This window comes from Eurypyga helias, unplaced genomic scaffold (assembly GCF_000690775.1).
Source record: "Eurypyga helias isolate BGI_N326 unplaced genomic scaffold, ASM69077v1 scaffold20335, whole genome shotgun sequence".
Classification (NCBI taxonomy): Eukaryota; Metazoa; Chordata; class Aves; order Eurypygiformes; family Eurypygidae; genus Eurypyga; species Eurypyga helias.
Window position 1 is genome coordinate 1 of NW_010251188.1, and position 17,344 is coordinate 17,344.

The window sequence follows — 17,344 nt, forward strand, 5'->3', positions numbered from 1 at the left end:
CTGGGGGTCTGCCTGGTTGTCTCACGCCCTCCTCCTCTCGACATCGATTCTTTTCATTCTGATGCTGCTTCTCTTTTGCCTCCTCCCCACTTGAGTATGTCAATTTGCAGAGGCGCTGACTGGCTCAGCCGTGGCCAGAGTTGGGTCCAACTTGGAACCAGGGGAGCTTCTCTCAAAGCTTCTCACAAGAGCTGTGGACCTTCCCCCTTTACCAAAACCCCCCTCTGCAGAAACACAACACAGGGGTTAAGAAATACTTTCCCAGGAAATTACTCCCCAATCCATCTCAAGTTCTTAGAATAGCCAACTCTGTCTGTTAGTTAGAAATAAATGGTGCTAGTCTTCAGTATCTAAAGAATGCGTTCGTCTAAAGGTGGCTTTGAAAATTACGTGCAAATACGGCACAAAAAGGAAAGTTTCTCCCGTTATTTATTATCATCCCTGTTTGTTAACGGAAGGCAGCATGACTGGGCAAAGAAGACAGAGTGGGGAACAGCGTTGCAGGACTAGGGGCCCGTGGCATTTTTTAGCTGGTTGCTTTCTAGTTGCGGGGGTGGGATTTAGTTGGGTTTTTCGTTAATTGTACATGTTAGATTATTATGGACAGACTAATGTGCTGCTGAGGTGAAACCGTTTTGTGCGTGACTGAGGACATAACCTGCCGTGGGAGATTACACCCTAAGAAGTTAAATGAAGTTTAAAAAACACCCATCTTCTTAAAGAAGTAATGTCAATCCAGCTTTATACTCTTACGTAGAAGTCATTCTTCCACATTAAGGTAGTGGCCTTAAAATACGAAATAACACGATGTAAAAGCAGTGTACGCTAATTATAACTCTTACTTAGAAGAGCAGATGGTAAAATCTGACATAAACCTTCTGTAATTAGATTCTCCATTCTTACTGTATCTTGTACATGGAACTGTCACCGGTGCCTCCAATTTCAAAGATTACTCATTCACAAACCCCCAAGGTATGGGTGTAATGCTGTTTAAATTTAGAGAAGGTTGCAGTGACTTAGTGATGTCTCTTTTTCTGCTGCACATGCAACTCTGCTAACGATTTTATCTGTCTGGTGTGTGCACCAGAATCTTCTGTCCTCCTCTTTCAGTGCACAGCCATTGCCATTTGAAGAGACTGTGCCATGAACCTCTTCACGTCGGTAGGGGAGCTGGGAAGAGCACGGCCAGTAGATCAAAACCACGTCTCATCGCATTTCTTGCTGGCATGGAGGTGAATCGGGAGAACGCAACAGTGGGAGCGAGCAGTGTAGTTTCACGGATGGGTAGATATTTCTTTCCACTCTGAAAAGCATGTTTACTGTGAGAGCTCTTTGCCTCACTTGGCAAAGAAGATGTGTCCCATTATCTGTGGCTGTGGCTCTTACTGTAACATTACCGGTTTTGTGATGTTTTCCCACTACATAAGTTAGGTCAAGCCAAGAATGTATAAGCAAATATTCTAGGACATTTGCACTTTTCTTCAAGAGGAAGCTATTGAGATAACTACTTCCTCATGACACTTATTTGTAGTTTTCTCGTTACTTAAATTTCATGTAAATGGTGTCAAATGCAGCTTCAGATTCCGCAAGTCTAATGACTTGAGTAGTAGCTGAAAGAACACTAAGCTTTAAAGCAGTTAAATGTTTATGAAGTGGGCTTCAGTGCCTAGATATGTACGTAGCTACTGAGAAGGGCTATTTACTCTTTCTTCAGACAACCCGGTAAGTTTGAAAATAGTTTACAACGCAGTGAAAGGTGTTTTCTTGCACCTCCTGAACTAAAAACTTTTCATCCTTCCCAGCCTCTAGCTTCTTGCACAGTAGACAGCTGGCTGCTCTGGCGTGAGCATCTGCTTGCCCCGTACTGCAGAGCAGTCCCAGACCTGGTTAGGGCTGAACGTCCCTTCGCAGCTCTTCTTAAAGTACGAGCAAGTTCTGCTAGGCACAGTAGGTACCTTTTCCTGGAACGTTTTTATCAGAGAAGGCATGCATTCTTTGGCAAAATCCCGATTCCGTCGTTCTCATTTAGCTGGCTTGTGCTTCAGTTAGACATGCCTCTTCGTGTAGCTCTACTTCAAAATGTTAGAGGTGACCAGTTTGGAGTTTTTGCAGCGTTATATTTGAGGGCAGAGGAAAAGTTTTCACTCATGCGTATTTTTAAGTACAAAGGATTGCTTGTGACACATGGAATGCTACCATAAAAGTGTTTTTAAACGGAATTTATTTAAGATGACTTGAAGTAACTGTGAAAGTGTTGCATTAGTCTGTGAACTTTTCGCTGTAAGCAAGTACACTAAGATGTTTATTTGTATTATAAATTAATATGACATATAAACTGCTTCAGTTACAAATTCAAGCTTGTTTCACCAGTTTTACTAAACTTTAGTTTTTAGTGTACTGACTTAGTCAGGATGTAATTGGAATATTTCCTCAACTAGAACTCACTCAAGCATTACTAACTATGAAGATTATTTAAAAAGATTGAGTAACTTTTCATAGGATTTTGACTCAGTTGTGAAAGTGAATTAAGTACAACATCCAGTGACTGTGTTGTGGCTTTCTTTGAAGAATCTCAGCTCAAAAATAGTATGTCTAGGCTAACTGAAAAATCCGTGTTTTGTCACTTGATATGGTCTCACTGTATGCTACCTTCAGATTTACTGTGGATAGTGTGGTACATGAGGGTTTGATTCTGAGATAGTTCTCATTCTGAACTGCTGGAGTAGGTGTGGATGTTATGTGAAGATTTCTTGAAAGAAAGGGCTCTGTTAGTGGAAATAATTCATGAGCTGTTGCAGTTGGAGTTGCCCAGAAAATAAATTCTCTTTAATAAAGGTATCTAAAACTTTGAGGATTAATTTAAATAAACTTGCCTTTTTGTTGTTGTTACAGCCAGCTCAAGAATAGAGTTGTGCTACATTTAATTTACTTCAGATTTTTTTCTTACTGAAGAAAGAAGACATCCCTTATCTCCCTGAAGGCAAGCGTCCTAGTGGTAGCAGCTTTTGGGGGGCTGAAGTTGATTAGCATGCATCCCACCTCATTTCTTGAGTGGTCACCAACACTGCCAACTCCTGAGCCTTCAGTGAGTGCAGTGGTGTTGTGTAAACATAAACAGTCGTAGTTGGTGTTACCGTGTTTAGAGTAGACTATGGGCAACGGGCACAAACTGGAATGCAGGAAATTCCATCTCAACATGGGGAAAAACTTCTTTACTGTGAGGGTGCCAGAGCACTGGAATGGGCTGCCCAGAGATGTTGTGGAGGCTCCTTCTCTGGAGATACTCAAAACCCACTGGGATGTGTTCCTGTCCAACCTGCTCTGGGTGAACCTGCTTTTGCAGGGGCGTTGGACTATATGATAATCTCCAAGGGTCCCTTCCAACCCTGACCATTCCATAATTCTGTGTGACATAACTATCCAGTGTAATAACCACAAGTTATCTGAGGATGCATCAAATACCTGATGTAAGCCAGTTCAGGCAAGTGCCATCATTTATTTTTGATTTAAGTATTTCAGTAGAGGTTGTAATGTCTGTAGGACTCTGGAAAAAAATGAACCCAGAAACAGCCTCCCTAAGCTAAAATAATGAGAGAGCAAACACTGAAAAGAAAAAAACACCAGCAGTGCCAAACCATCCCTATTTCTCTCCCTCCCAGGCAGCACAGGGTAAGGGAGAATGGGGGTTGTGGCCAGTCCATTGTCTCTGCTGTTCCTTCTTCCTCAAGGGAGGGATCCTTACACCCTTCCCCTGCTCCAGGTGGGGTCCCTCCCAGGGGAGACAGTCCTCCACCAACTTTTCTAATGTCCTTCCCAGGGGCTGCTGGTTCTTCATGAACTGCTCCAGCATGGGTCCCTCCTGTGGGGTGCAGTCCTTCAGGAGCAGCCTGCTCCATCCTGGGGTTCCCATGGGATCACAGGCTCTTGGGGCACAGCCACCTGCTCTGGCATGGGTCCTCCCCTGGGCTGTAAGGGGAGGGGTCTCTGCTCCCCTGTGACCCTCCATGGCTGCAGGGGCACAGCCGGCCCCTCTCACCAGGGGCTGCCAGGGAACCTCTGCTCTGGCCCACCTCCACCTCCTCACCTTTCCTCACTGACCTGGGGGTGTGCCTGGCTGTCTCTCTCACACCCCACTCCTCTCTCCACTGCAGGTTCTGTTTTCCCCATTTAAATATGTTAAACACAGAGGCATTTTTGGCTTGGCCTAGGCCAGAGATGGCTCCAAGTTGGACCCAGGGAAGCTTCTGTCAGCTTCTGAGCCCCTCTCCCTCTGCCCAAACCCCACCACACAACCCCAACTCTACCCCAGTACTATTTTATAAATGTTATCATGAGGCTCAGTGTGGGGTTTTATCTTCAGTTCTGCATAGAAGAGATGCAAGAAAAACAGTAGGCTGTATAAGAAACATGCAAATTTTATTGCTTTAAAATACAAAGTCACCAGGGGGGCACTTCAGATACATTAAAAATAGTAGAGAACTGGTACTTCTTATCTAGGAATTATCCCCATCCCTGGATGTCTTCAAGGCCAGGCTGGATGTGGCTTTCAGCAACCTGGTCCTAGTGGAAGGTGTCCCCGCCCATGGCAGGGGGGTTGGAACTAGATGACCTTTAAGGTCCCTTCCAACCCAAACAAGTCTGTGATTCTATGATTGTAATTATCAAAAATGCTTCTTTTCTTTCTAGGTCCCATCTTGGGTCCCACTGTGCCAAGTTTTTCCTGCTTAAAGCTGGAGCCTTCAACAGCAATAGCTTACTTCACTGTGATATTAATGATGCTGATATCCTCATAGGGTTTGTCCGTTTTGGGATTGACTTTCACATTCGAGATTCTCTGAACGACTTCCATTCCTTTGGTCACACGTCCGAACACACTGTGCTTGTTGTCTAGCCATGGCTGTTGGAGGGCACAGGAGGAGAAAGCAGCGCATTAGAACAGGAAGCAGTGTGCAGGTTAGGTCCCAACAACCCAGAGTGAACGAACACGGGTAGATCCTGTGTGTTTAGACTACAAGCATCACATACACAGTGCCACGTAAGTAAGGACTGGAGTGCAGCTGACACTCGGGCATTTAAGCCCACCTTGTCAATTGCTTTCTTCACACCAGAGGGGTTCAGTTCTAGAAGTGCATTGCCAGTTAGCAGAAATGCTGTTTCAGTCTACTTCATGGTATTTTCACAGCTGAATTTTAAGTGCCAGCCCAGAATACTACTTAATTCATACAGTATGCCCAATCGGCAATCTGTAGGCACTGATACAACTTAATGAGCCTCAACATTATGGTAGATGGGTGCTTTTTTTATTATTATTATTTTAAACAAGACACATGCTTCTAAAGTAAGTGCTCTAAGAATCCAGTTTCTTTAAGTTTTACCTTTTAAGGATTTGGTTTGCACCTGTTAGATCGACATACCAAAATTTCATTTTTTGCCTCTGAACTTGTGCACAGATCAAAGGAAATCTTCCAACATGAATACTGGCTTCCTTGCATACCTGTATTACGGCAACACTAAGGAGTCACCCTGGCACCACATCCAAAAACCTCAATCAATCTAAGCAATAGCTAGATTGAGTTTAAACCAGCATATTAATACAGAACACTCTAGTAACAGACAATTGCAAGCACGTCTGATTTACTAAGAATTTGGTATTGCCCTTGCTGCAATTAAGGGCAAATGGCCACTTGGTCACAACTGACAAAAATCCTTTTCTATTAACAGTTTCTGGGAAGCCTACACAGTATACATCACTGTGTGCAGCATTTATTTGCAAAATAACAAGAAAATATTATTTAGGTAGTACTAGTGTGTTCCTTTTTCCATCAGGAAAAGGATATATTTCCCATCTAGTTCACATCTCAGGCCTTAAACTGAGCTTTCCGTATTACTTACAGTTGGCACTACTGTTATGAAAAACTGGGATCCATTAGTGTTTGGTCCTGCGTTAGCCATGCTGAGCGTATACGGTCTGTCATGTCGTAACGTTGAATGAAACTCATCTTCAAATTCTCCTCCCCAGATACTTTCACCTCCCATTCCTGTACCAGTCGGGTCACCAGTCTGAATCATGAAACCCTGCATAGAAATTAAAGGTTATTACATCATCCTATAAATAAATAGAAGAGGTTTCTGCCCAGTGACATTTTTTTCAAACCTTTCACTAAAATGTAAGTGTTAAAAAGCTGTGGATAAGGGACAAAGCATTCAGGGCTTCTTAAAGTGACAACTGAGTACTTGTGAACAAACAAGTTTACTCACTGTTCCTGCTAATGAAGGACAGAAACCTGACTACCTGTACCTCCTGCAAACACTCAGGCTCTATCAGCTTGCTCCTAGTGCGACGGAAGTAAGAACCCTTAGAAGAAACTCCTCCTAACATGAAACAAAGTCTTAATTCAAGCAGGATTGCCAAACTTATCTTTCTCACGATTTTCAGATTTCTTCCATCTTGTCAGTTGCAGAACAACTAGTGAACAACATCAGTAAGTGATAAAACTTTTAAGAACCTCAGAGTTGTTCACACTTTATAGGGAACTCTGGAGCTATTCCAGAAACCCTTAGTCAAAGAGGGAAATGAAAGGGTTAACAGAGAGGACTGACCACAAAGGTACACTACCTAAACCAACAAAAAAAAATTTAACTTTTCATAAGTTACCTTGATGATACGGTGAAATATGTGTCCATTGTAATAACCATTTCTGCTATGCACACAGAAGTTTTCCACGGTTTTGGGGCACCTAAAATCATAGAAAATGCAGGGTACAGTAAGTATTAAATTTTATGGTGACAAGTCAAAAAAGATTTCAGCTGAGACTAAGATCCTGTTGGACAAAACAAGTTCTTTCAGCACACTGTAGAAAGTGCTTTCATCAAATAAAGAGAAAAAAAAAAAATCCCTGCCCTCCTCAAACTCAGAGCTGGAAGCAAAAGAACCTGAGTACAAAGTTGTATGATTACACAGATAAGCAGAGCAGTGTTGGTAAGACTGGGATGTTTTCGTTGTTGCTGAGCAGGGCTTACACAGAGTCAAGGCCTGTTCTGCTCCTCACACCCCCTCACCAGCGAGTGGGCTGGGGGTGCACAAGATGCTGGGAGGGGACACAGTCGGGACAGATGACCCCAACTGACCAAAAGGGTATTCCGTACCATATGATGTCACGCCCAGCACATAAAGCTGGGGGAAGAAGAAAGTGGAGGACAGTTGGAGTGATAGTGTTTATCTTCCCAAGTAACTGTTAGATGTGATGGATCAGTGCGGAACACCTGCCTGCCCATGGGAAGTGGTGAAGGAATTCCTTGTTTTGCTCTGCTTGCGTGCACGGCTTTTCTTTACCTGTTAAACTGCCTTTTCACACTGCTGACTCTCTCCCCAACCCTGCTGGAGGGGAGTAAGCAAGTAGCTGTGAGGGGGTTAGTTGCCAGCTAGACCCAAATCATGACAGTCAGGAATTAAATCTATTTCTTCAAATCCTAGTTCAAGGCACCACTGATTAGATGTTCCTTCCCCGTCTTTCTACTTACATAGTTTATTTACACAGTCAAGGAATGTGTGCTCCATAAGCACGAAGTTGGTCACTCGACTTTCTACTGCATGCAGCAACACTATGCATGCAAATACAGTGACACACTGGCACGAGAATTAAAAAAAGAACGTCAGAAACACCGTAGCTTGACTTGTCACTCACTGGCAAGGGCTATGCCCTTACTGCAGCCTATATGCCGTAACTATGTAGGGCCTGATGCAAGGAGACACTGGTGCAGAGAGCAGTGAAAGGCTAGCAGCTCTACAGTGCAGAACTGACGTCATGTTGCCTTACCTGTGCTTACTCAAACATGAAGCTGTTTTTAGAGCAGCAGGGACCAATGGTTTAATGGTTTAAGTGTCAATATACAGAACCGTAAGTTTCATAACAAAAGCTTTGCATATATTAGGATCACAAAGGAGAGCTGCTGAAATGATAGCTTTAGTAACTGTCATGCATAAAGCTTTTTCAATTATATGCCTGGTTTTGGATACACACAGCACTGGCATCATCTGCTGGTATAAATTTCACGTTGCTCTTGAAGGAGCTGCAGTAACATAAAGTGTAGGGCAACAGCCACTTGTGGAAGTTGCAAACTCCTGTTCCTCTGGTTTACACGGACCTACTGCCAAGTCTACTGTTGCTGCCAACATCAGCATTCTTTTTCAAGACAGAATCAAACAGGACTGCTTTACAGTGATATGTAGCTTACCCAGAAGAGCACTCCAACCTACCCCTATCTGCGGTTTCGAAAAAGAACAAAAGTTAAGAAAGGGAAAAAAACCCTAAAATAATAATGAAATAAATCCAACAATTAAAAAAACCCAACCAACCACCAACCCACACCTGTGCTCCCAACTGTTATTTAGATCTATTTTTACCCTACTTAGCATTTCTCAATAGTCACATTCCTAACCTGATGTATTAAGCAGCTCCAAGGAAACAAAGATGGTAGAAAAAGGGGAAGAAAATAATGATGTGTAGCTTGAAATATAACTCTCGGGAACTGCCACCAAAAAGTACAGAAGGAAGGAAAAATGAAATTAAATATAAACTCCCAAATACATACTCAACAGGAAAAAGCTTGATATGAATATCTCCCATGCTTGTGTGGATGATGGCACTGTCTGAAACTCTTTTGGGACCTTCTGCCTGAGTGGCTGCCATGACCTCTTCTTTAGAAGGTTTCTCATTAAACACATCTCTGTCAGAATCCGCGCTCTTCGTATCTTCTGGTTCACGTTTAGTAAACTGCAGAACGAAAAGAACGGAAGGTTAGCTGCTCAGCCTTCTCTTTTTCTTCCCCTCTTACCTTACACACAGCTCTGCACCCAATAGGTCAGTGTGATTATTCGGCCTGCTAAAGCCCCAGCTAGATTTCAAATGTAGGAAGAGATTCATAGGCAGTCTACACTTGCCTTTCAGTGCTGTGTGTTACCAGCATTTCCACAGTCACAAATTCCAGTACAACTAAACGTGACAGATTATAAAAAGTTACTTGGATTGATCTTTAAACTTGCTCCCCTTTTCAACAGAAGGGCCATAGTAATTCAGCATCTTTTCTTTAAAGAGTGGAGAATATAAAGTTGTTCTGTTATGTTCAGACAAAACTGGCAGGTTTCATCACAAAACTTTGAGTTTTACCTCCAAGTCAAACTAAACCCTCTTATTCCAATACTGCATTAACTAGAGAAAAACAGCAAATTTAACCCAAAACTAGGAGAAACCTCAGAAATGTAATTTTTAGAGTACTCACAGGAAAACACAGAACAAATATACAAGTGCACCAGCACCTGCTTATCTGAGTAGTACACTTGCATACCAAGAGACAATCACAAATCCTTCTGCATGCACAGAGTCACATTTTCTCTAGCAGTGAGTCATGTTTCCAGATTTTGTCTAACTCTTCCTCCTCACTTGTCAAATCACACCGTCTGTGCTGTACTACACATTATCCTTTCTGAAGCTTTGTGTGGTTATTCTCTTGCTGCAGTGGAAAACCACGTCAATTTCAAGCACAAGTAACATCAGACAGACTGATCTGTCACTTCTACGGTGATCACATCCCAGATCAACTACTGAATACTCTGGAATTGCTTGCTTGTTTGGCTTATTCATAGCATCTCACCTAAAATTTAAAACAGGAAGATGTCTCCTGTCTTGGTTAGTTGCCCATAATGTCCTTGGTGCTACCAAGGCCTGATGCTGCTCTGAATTTGATTATTTTATTACGTATTTTATACATACTGTTAATTATTGTTTCTTTATCAGTGTAAACTGATAACATTTTTTAAAATGTTGGGTTTTTTTCCCTCCAACCAGAACAAAAGCATATAACCTGCTTGGAGAACTATAATTTAGACAGCTGAAACCATCAAAGTTCATTAAGTGCTTGAGCAATGATGAAAAACATGAAGCTGTTTCTAGCCAATTTACAGCTAGCTCAAGCTAAAAATTCTAGAATATACTTGCAATATAAAGGGACTCCCCTGGAAAAGTTGTGTTCACAAATAGTCCAGGTAAATAGCACTGGCAAAGTGCAATGAGAAAAATAATCTAATAATGCAGAGAAAACATCAATACAACAATGGAGTTATTTAAACAGAAACCACACACACCATGTAAAATCTGTTCTTTTTAAAAGCAGTGCAGATAACTGTCGGATCTGCCTGGATATTCTGGAGAACAGGATTTTCAGATGCCTTCATCTCTATGGTGATTGCAGCACGGTGCTTCTTTGCTACTCCTTGGAACAAAGCTAGTTGCATCACTCTGATGTTCTCTTGTTTTCCCAAGATGCGAATACACCTGACGTACAAGATACAAATAGGTCAGCTACTGTTAGCTGCTCAGTCAGAGACTCTTTTGGCTCAAAAGAGTCTTTTTGACTCTTTTGGATCTGACTCAGTCAGATCTCTTTTTCTGACTGCAAGACTCAAAGCAAAATTCCAAAACCCTCTCAAAATAGTTTTTACTTATTGTTTTTATAATTCTTCTCTATTCAAACTTGATAGTTTACTAGTCAGCCTCCTTATGCGATGAAATCCCAGAGATTAATTGATGATATGCTTGCCATGTTTTCTCCTCACTTCACTAAGCTTTAAACTGCAACGACTCATATGGGAGTATCTTATCTACATTCTAATGTAAGGCTCCCAAATAATAACAACAAAAGATTAGAGACACCACCCCCCACCCCCAGTCATACCAGATTTTACATATACTATAAATATGACTGAACACAGACTCTGAAATGTATTTTTCTCCATGTGTGTCAAGACAACTTACCTGTTGGTCTCTACGTTTATGACCTTGATGCCCAGCATTGTGCCGTAAAGTACGAAGTGTCCAGTTTCATCAAAAATTATATTAATTAATCTTACTGCATCCACCTTCTCCAGCTCACGCTCAACTGCCATACGCCGGCCAAACTCCATGTCGGGTAGTTGCTGTCTCATCTGCTGAAGTTCAGTAAACATCTGCAGGGGGCATGGAAATCGCTATTATAGGAACATATTTTAAACTTTTGATACAGCAAAACACTGATACACACACATGCTTAGAAAATACAGAATTAAAGTGAGGCTGCTCCACTCAAGCTTAACTAAGAATTAAAATAATACAAGTCATAGTCTCTTTATTTTAATGACCCAGTAGGCATGTTGTATTACTAGGCTTAAGCAAAGAAAAAAGTGTGTAGCTGTCTAACATATTTCCTAAAGATGACAAATTTCATTCATTATTATGACGTTACCTGAAATGGGCATTATCTGTAACTGCTTTCTAGTAAAAAGTAATCTAGCAGTATGGAAACACAGATGAATTTCAACAACTCAGTTTCACTACATAACTAACATAAATTGGTAGGAATTAATCTGGGGGCAAAGCAATATATGAGACAAGGAAGAAAACGCAGAGAAGGTTTTCTGCAAGAAAAATATAGCAAGGAAGCTCAGCTTGAGAAAGAGATGATAACTTAGGTGAATGTGCTAGTAAATAAATTCAAGTAGAGAAAAATTCCCGCGTCCTGCCCCCACCCAAAAAAAAAAAAAAAAATAGAGAGAGAGAGAAGCAAAATCAAACTCACACTCAGAGATTCATCGAAGACTCTCATGAGCTTCCCCGTCAGAAAACGGAAAATTCTAACTTTTCTGTCAGACCCAAGAGTGGCCATTTTCTTGCCGTCAGGTGAAAAACTTATACTGGATGGGTAGGCTTTGCATTTAGCAAATTCATATAGATCTGTATCTGTTTTATACTCCCAGTTCACATTCTTGGGAAATTTATATTCGTGAGGAGTACCAGTCCAATACTCAATCATTCCCGATTTGTCAGCAGACACTACGACTTTGTAGACAGGGTTCAACCGTATTTGTGTTAGAGAGGATGTATGGAGTTTATCAAAAACATGAAGTGGCTGGTTGTTTCCTCGTCCATCATATATGAATATTTTTCCTGTGCTCTTCTCAGATGTTGCCACAGAAGATATGGCATCTCCGGGGCAATATACCCATTCACACTGGCCAGGGTAGTAGCTGCAACAAAAAGTGGAAGAAGAAGAAAAAAAAAAGGAATGGTGTTAGTTGGGTAAGAATCAAGTTATGCTATAAACTTGAAATCAAGTGTCAGAATTAAATTTTGAGCTTTATTTACAAGTCTTGCTAGTATCTGTCTTGCTAAAATTCAACAGTGTTATACCAAGCTTTTCCAAGCAACACAATTCAACCGACGGCTCGGTCAATTTCTGTTGCTCCCATATTGTTTTATAAAGAGACTGTGATAGAAAGGGATGGTAGAAGTTGGCTACAACAGGAGAATAAGGATGGAAGTCCAGCTAAATAGCACAGTGGCATTAGTGATTACTACCCAACTTCCGTGACTCAACAGCATTTCTCTTCCGTCGGTTACGTAATTAATGCTTCAGTGGAAATAAGGACAACTCCGCCTTTGCCATACACTTAGGGAAATGTTCAGCTAGGTCTTGCCAAAAACACACTACAAACCCCAAACCAAAAAGCGATAAGTAAAATTAAGAGCACCACCTCATATTCAGTTAGTGTTCTGAATGCATTTAAGAAGGAGCTCATTAGCTACTAGCGAATACATACTCTACAGATAAAACAAACCAGAGATACGGACCATGATGTAAGTTATGTCCTTTTTAAAAGCAAAGCTTTTGAGAACCAGAACTCAGGAACTAAATGACAGACAACCAAAAAAAAAAAAATTCCTGTAGAAAACTCGTATTTAGTATCAAACTAACAGATAATGAAAGACTGACAAATGCCAGACACTACCAGACAGTCATTGAAAATCCAGATTGTTAAAGATTCTCATAATGAAAAACATAACCAGAACTTTGTCCCAGGTTCACTAGAAAGAACATGATAAAATAAATACATAAATAAACACGACGACCCATCAATCTATACATCACTATCTACAGTTTCTGCAGAAACAGCCACCCTTCTCCAGATCATCAATGGAAGCATAAACCATGGAGTTTCCAGATAGCCACAATGTATGGATTAGTTAGGACTGAAAAGGTCTGAAGAAATTGAGACAAAGCTAATCAACCCTACAATATACCACTGGCACATGCCTATCAAAGCAGGCAAGACAATGTAAGCTGAAAAGACTACACAGACCTTACGACTCTATGTTAAACACTGTAAGCCCAAGAAAACAGCCATGAAAAAATTCTCAACAGAAACTATCTGCTCAATAAACACTAATGCAGAAGATAGAGCAAGAAATACTAACTTTTAAAGGTCTATTGAGGACAATGCTTATCCTACGGCCATGTACTCTCCTTCATTAAGTAATTCACTTCAGGTGACATCCAATTACCTTGGGGAAAACAAAAACAAGACCACAAACCCAAACCAAAAACCACCCACACAACAACATGGGGAGAGGAGAGGAGGGTCTTGATTGCTGAGCTTGGAAAAAGTCTTTAAAGATACATCTGAGATCATCCTATTGAAAATTGTTACAGGTAGCCTTCTCTGGATATCCCTGAAGCCAAATCGATTTAAATTCTACCTCAGTTTTCCCTGAATTCTCAAACTGAAAAAAACATCCTTATATCAAATTAAGTTTTTGTAAGTATTAAGATTTATCTTATTTCATCCTATAGTTTTACCAGTTTTGTAGTGACAGTACAGGACTGGTAAGTAGAAAAGACCAGCAAAAACAAGACTAAGGTTAACTGCAATTTTTCCACAGCAGACAGCCAAGAGGTGTTGAGGATTTTCTGCAGGACTATGGTCATGCAGACTCTTTGAACCTGAGCAACCCTGGCTTTGGCCTAGAGCAAACAGGGCACTACAGGGCATAGAAGAGAATGAACAATGCATAGAAGAGAAGAAACAATGTTTCAGCAAGAAGATCTGAAGGTCTTGGGAAAGAAGAACTGTGAACACACTCAAGCTCACAAAACCGCTGCACCTGACCAGGCAGAAACTGCAAGTTGCTACATGAACAAAGCTTGCTTTTAGCAAATAATCTTAGCTAAGAACCAATCATAATCGATTACATATGCGCCGAGCATTCAACAAGTGTATAAAAAGGCAAAGAGGGAATCAATTCATATTGGCTAATACATTACCTGGAGGATGATACCATAACTATAACCTACAGAGCAGGTAACAATCTTTTGTACGGGCATTCTGAAAAGCAGCTTTTGTTTTTCCCCTGAGTTTATACTTCTATTCAATTTCACAATTAACCAACAAACAGCGGGCTACAAAGAGTAACGTTTCCAGTTTTAAAAGGCTTGTGTAAACAAAAATCAGTATTTCAACCACTCTTGGTACAGCATTCATTGATCCTCAAACTCTCCAAACCCACCCTCCTAACAGTGTGGAGCTTGTCCTCCTCCAGTACTGTTATAATTCCTGTAACATCCATTCCTACTTCTCCCACATTCTTTAGCTGCATAGTGTGTAACTCCAGAAATCCTAAAACAGCAAGACTAAGGAAAACAACAACATTCTTTCTAACAGGAGAAGGCAATTTCTATCCCTACGACAAGATGTAAGACCATACATACAGGCCAAACTCCTTCTCTACTGGAACTATTAGTTGCTGTAATTTTTAAATTCAGTGCCAAACAAACGTAAAAAAAAAAAATTATACTTAGCTAAGTATTTTGAGAAACACCACACCTTTGTGCTATCATCTGACACTGAGGAAAGGCGCACAGACCTACTCCACTCACACACACACAGTTGAATACAGAGTCAGAATTTTTTCTTTTCAGTAAGGCACTCCCCAACCCCTGAGTGCATTTCAGATAATGCAACTTACCCAGCTTCATCTGACTGGGGGGCAGGGGGGAGGAACCACCCAAATTACTGACCTACCTCTTAGCAAAATAACCCCCATTTATAATTCCAAACAAACATTTTCAATAACTAAGTAACTTACCCAAGTTTCAGCATGTTGATCATATCAAAGTTGACTACATCAAACACCTTCATTGCTTTGTCATCTCCGATGGAACAGAACAACGCCCCCTCTGAACTAACAGCAATACTCTCAATAACACCTATTAAAAAAAGTTAACATACCATTAACACACAGGAACAGAGCATCCTTCATTTCAATATTCCACAGAAAAAATAAACATGACTCACAAAAACATGACTTTGCATTCTATGACTCTTTAGACTCAAGTATGTGATAAAAAACTACATATCATCTATATAAATGAAATATTGTAATAGCAATTATTTTCACTTAAAATGCTCATTTTAAAAAATGTTATGCTATGATAAGAGAATCAACGTGCTCTTCAGCTTGATTCTCTCAAATTAGAAAAAGCAGCAGAACTCTATAGACTGTTACAGTCCTGCTATTAACACACATTATACTCAAAATTACTCTGCAACTGAGCCTCCCCTAACTTTATCACAATAGTTATTTTTGCTTGGTAGCTTTGTTCCCACAATCTTTTTCTGTATATAATGAGAAGCTGATAGTTAAGATCACAAGTCCACCACAACATTTTTTCATAACTCTAAAAAGAAACAGTACTTCTGCTATCTACTGTAATTATTTTTCTTATTGTTATAGTCTGCCTATCAAGCTGGGTTTTTCCATCAGGCAAATCATCATGTCTAACTATGACGAGAACCTCATTTTCTGTTCGCACAGTATAGAGGAGCTATGTGTACCTACTAACTCAGAAAACTGGGTTAATTATTAATTCTTAACTGCAATTCATCTGGCAATCATTACGATGATGCAGAATTTACCCTACAGTTGCAATAATCCCAGATTAAAATAACCATTTTTTCCCATACTGCAGGGGGGTTGAGGGAGGGAAATAAAATATAAGGAGTGAAGGTAATGTTACTTCAAGTAACATCTCTTTAAACTTCTCTGGATTTTATGAACCGTGTTCACTTACTTTTAAATAGTCCCAGTCACTCTCCCCGAGGCAGGACACAAGGCAATGCAAAGGTTGTAGGGGATCTATGCAGATGCAGTCCCACATATTTTGTCCTCACCCTATCCCTCCTGCAGTTTGGGAGCAAACCATAACAGGACAGGATGATGAAGCAACATTGGTAGATATCACTTATTCCCTGACTGCACTAAATTAATCCCAGGAGCCCCCTCTTCTTTATCTCCACTCATCCTTCAAATGACTGAGAGCAATAGGGAAGAAAAAGTGAGAAGAAAAAGCAAATTCTCACCCAGATGACTCCGGAAGTGTTTAACAAACTCAATCCCTTCTTCTATTTTTTTCCAGAATTTTACATGTCCATCGTGACTGGCTGTTATGATAAAATCTGTCCTGCAATTACAAAAGAAAAATTACACAAAAACCCTTGCATATTATGCATTTTCACACCACCTGGAGCAGTAATTTACACCATAATTAACACTGTATAGAGAATGAGCTTTAAACAAATCACTGAGACCATCTGTCTGGATGGGTACTATCAAGCCTAGAAAAGCCAACAAGTATTTTAATGCACTGTGGATTAATCTATGAAAAGTCAACAACCTGAACTGAAGAAATCAGTAAGACTGTACCTTTCGAATGTCTAAGTTTTACTCCTGTTTTAGGTCTGGCTTCAAAGGAGTTACAATTAGCTAATGTGTGTGTATATACATAAAACAGAGGAAAGCTACCTCCTCGATCTGTGCAGTTCTGCTGAATGGGATTTTGTTCAGATGCAGTGAGTTTTTCTTATTCCTCTATGTACTCCACATTGCAATAGGGATTTTAAGACTCTCTTTTAGTCTACTTAATTTTCAATCTCGCTTCTCAGCAAGCCCTTTCCTATGCACTTAGTTTAAAAAAAAAACCCCAAACCTTAGAACACCACCTCTGGACACAGTAACTTCCCATTATTAAAATGCTACTATGAAAACATTCTACCATATACAAAAATAAATCTCTGACAATGAGACACCGTGCAAGAAAAAGACACTTACTTGGTACATGCTACATGTGTAATGACGTCTCTATGCATGTAACTGCGTTCATACATTGAAGCACATGGTAGATTTTCAAGATAAACACGTTCAAATTCAAGAACTAAAGATAACAAAAAAGAAAAATCAAGAATTATTATTTTTTTCCATAAAGGTACATCTTACTTCTGTTCACCCTTACTCAACCTCGAATAGCTTACTCCTATTTTGGTCAGAAATACGCTAGGATTTTGTGCAAACATAATGGAAGTGGCTTCCACTGTGGCTTTGTACCCATGTTGTCCCAAATCCGGGTTCTTCACCAGCCAGTAGCTGGTCCAGGAAGACTTCATTTTTGCTTTCTTTTAGTCATGCAGGGTGTACTAAGA

The 17,344-nt window shown here is 40.5% G+C and overlaps 1 protein-coding gene across 1 annotated transcript; it reads right to left on the bottom strand.

Annotated features, from left to right (window-relative positions):
* Positions 1 to 4,656: 4,656 nt before the first annotated feature.
* Positions 4,657 to 17,075, bottom strand: PPWD1 (peptidylprolyl isomerase domain and WD repeat containing 1). The gene is made up of 10 exons (XM_010151950.1): positions 16,977 to 17,075; positions 16,229 to 16,329; positions 14,955 to 15,075; positions 11,611 to 12,058; positions 10,812 to 11,002; positions 10,142 to 10,331; positions 8,593 to 8,774; positions 6,656 to 6,737; positions 5,893 to 6,075; positions 4,657 to 4,897 (listed from the first exon to the last, which is right to left on the bottom strand). Exons 1-10 carry the CDS (start codon positions 17,030 to 17,032, stop codon positions 4,754 to 4,756), a joined length of 1,698 nt encoding a protein of 565 aa, XP_010150252.1. The 5' UTR covers positions 17,033 to 17,075; the 3' UTR covers positions 4,657 to 4,753.
* Between the last annotated feature and the right edge of the window lie 269 nt (positions 17,076 to 17,344).

Bases quoted from the DNA above. Each gene is read 5' to 3' on its own strand.
- PPWD1 (XM_010151950.1), bottom strand. From the start codon at position 17,032: ATGTATGAACGCAGTTACATGCATAGAGACGTCATTACACATGTAGCA. The intron at 15,076-16,228 runs GTGAGAATTTGC...TTTTTTTAATAG, and splicing joins ACACTTCCGGAGTCATCTGG to GTGTTATTGAGAGTATTGCT. The intron at 8,775-10,141 runs GTGTGTGTGGTT...TTCGTTCTGCAG, and splicing joins AAAAGAACAGATTTTACATG to TTTACTAAACGTGAACCAGA.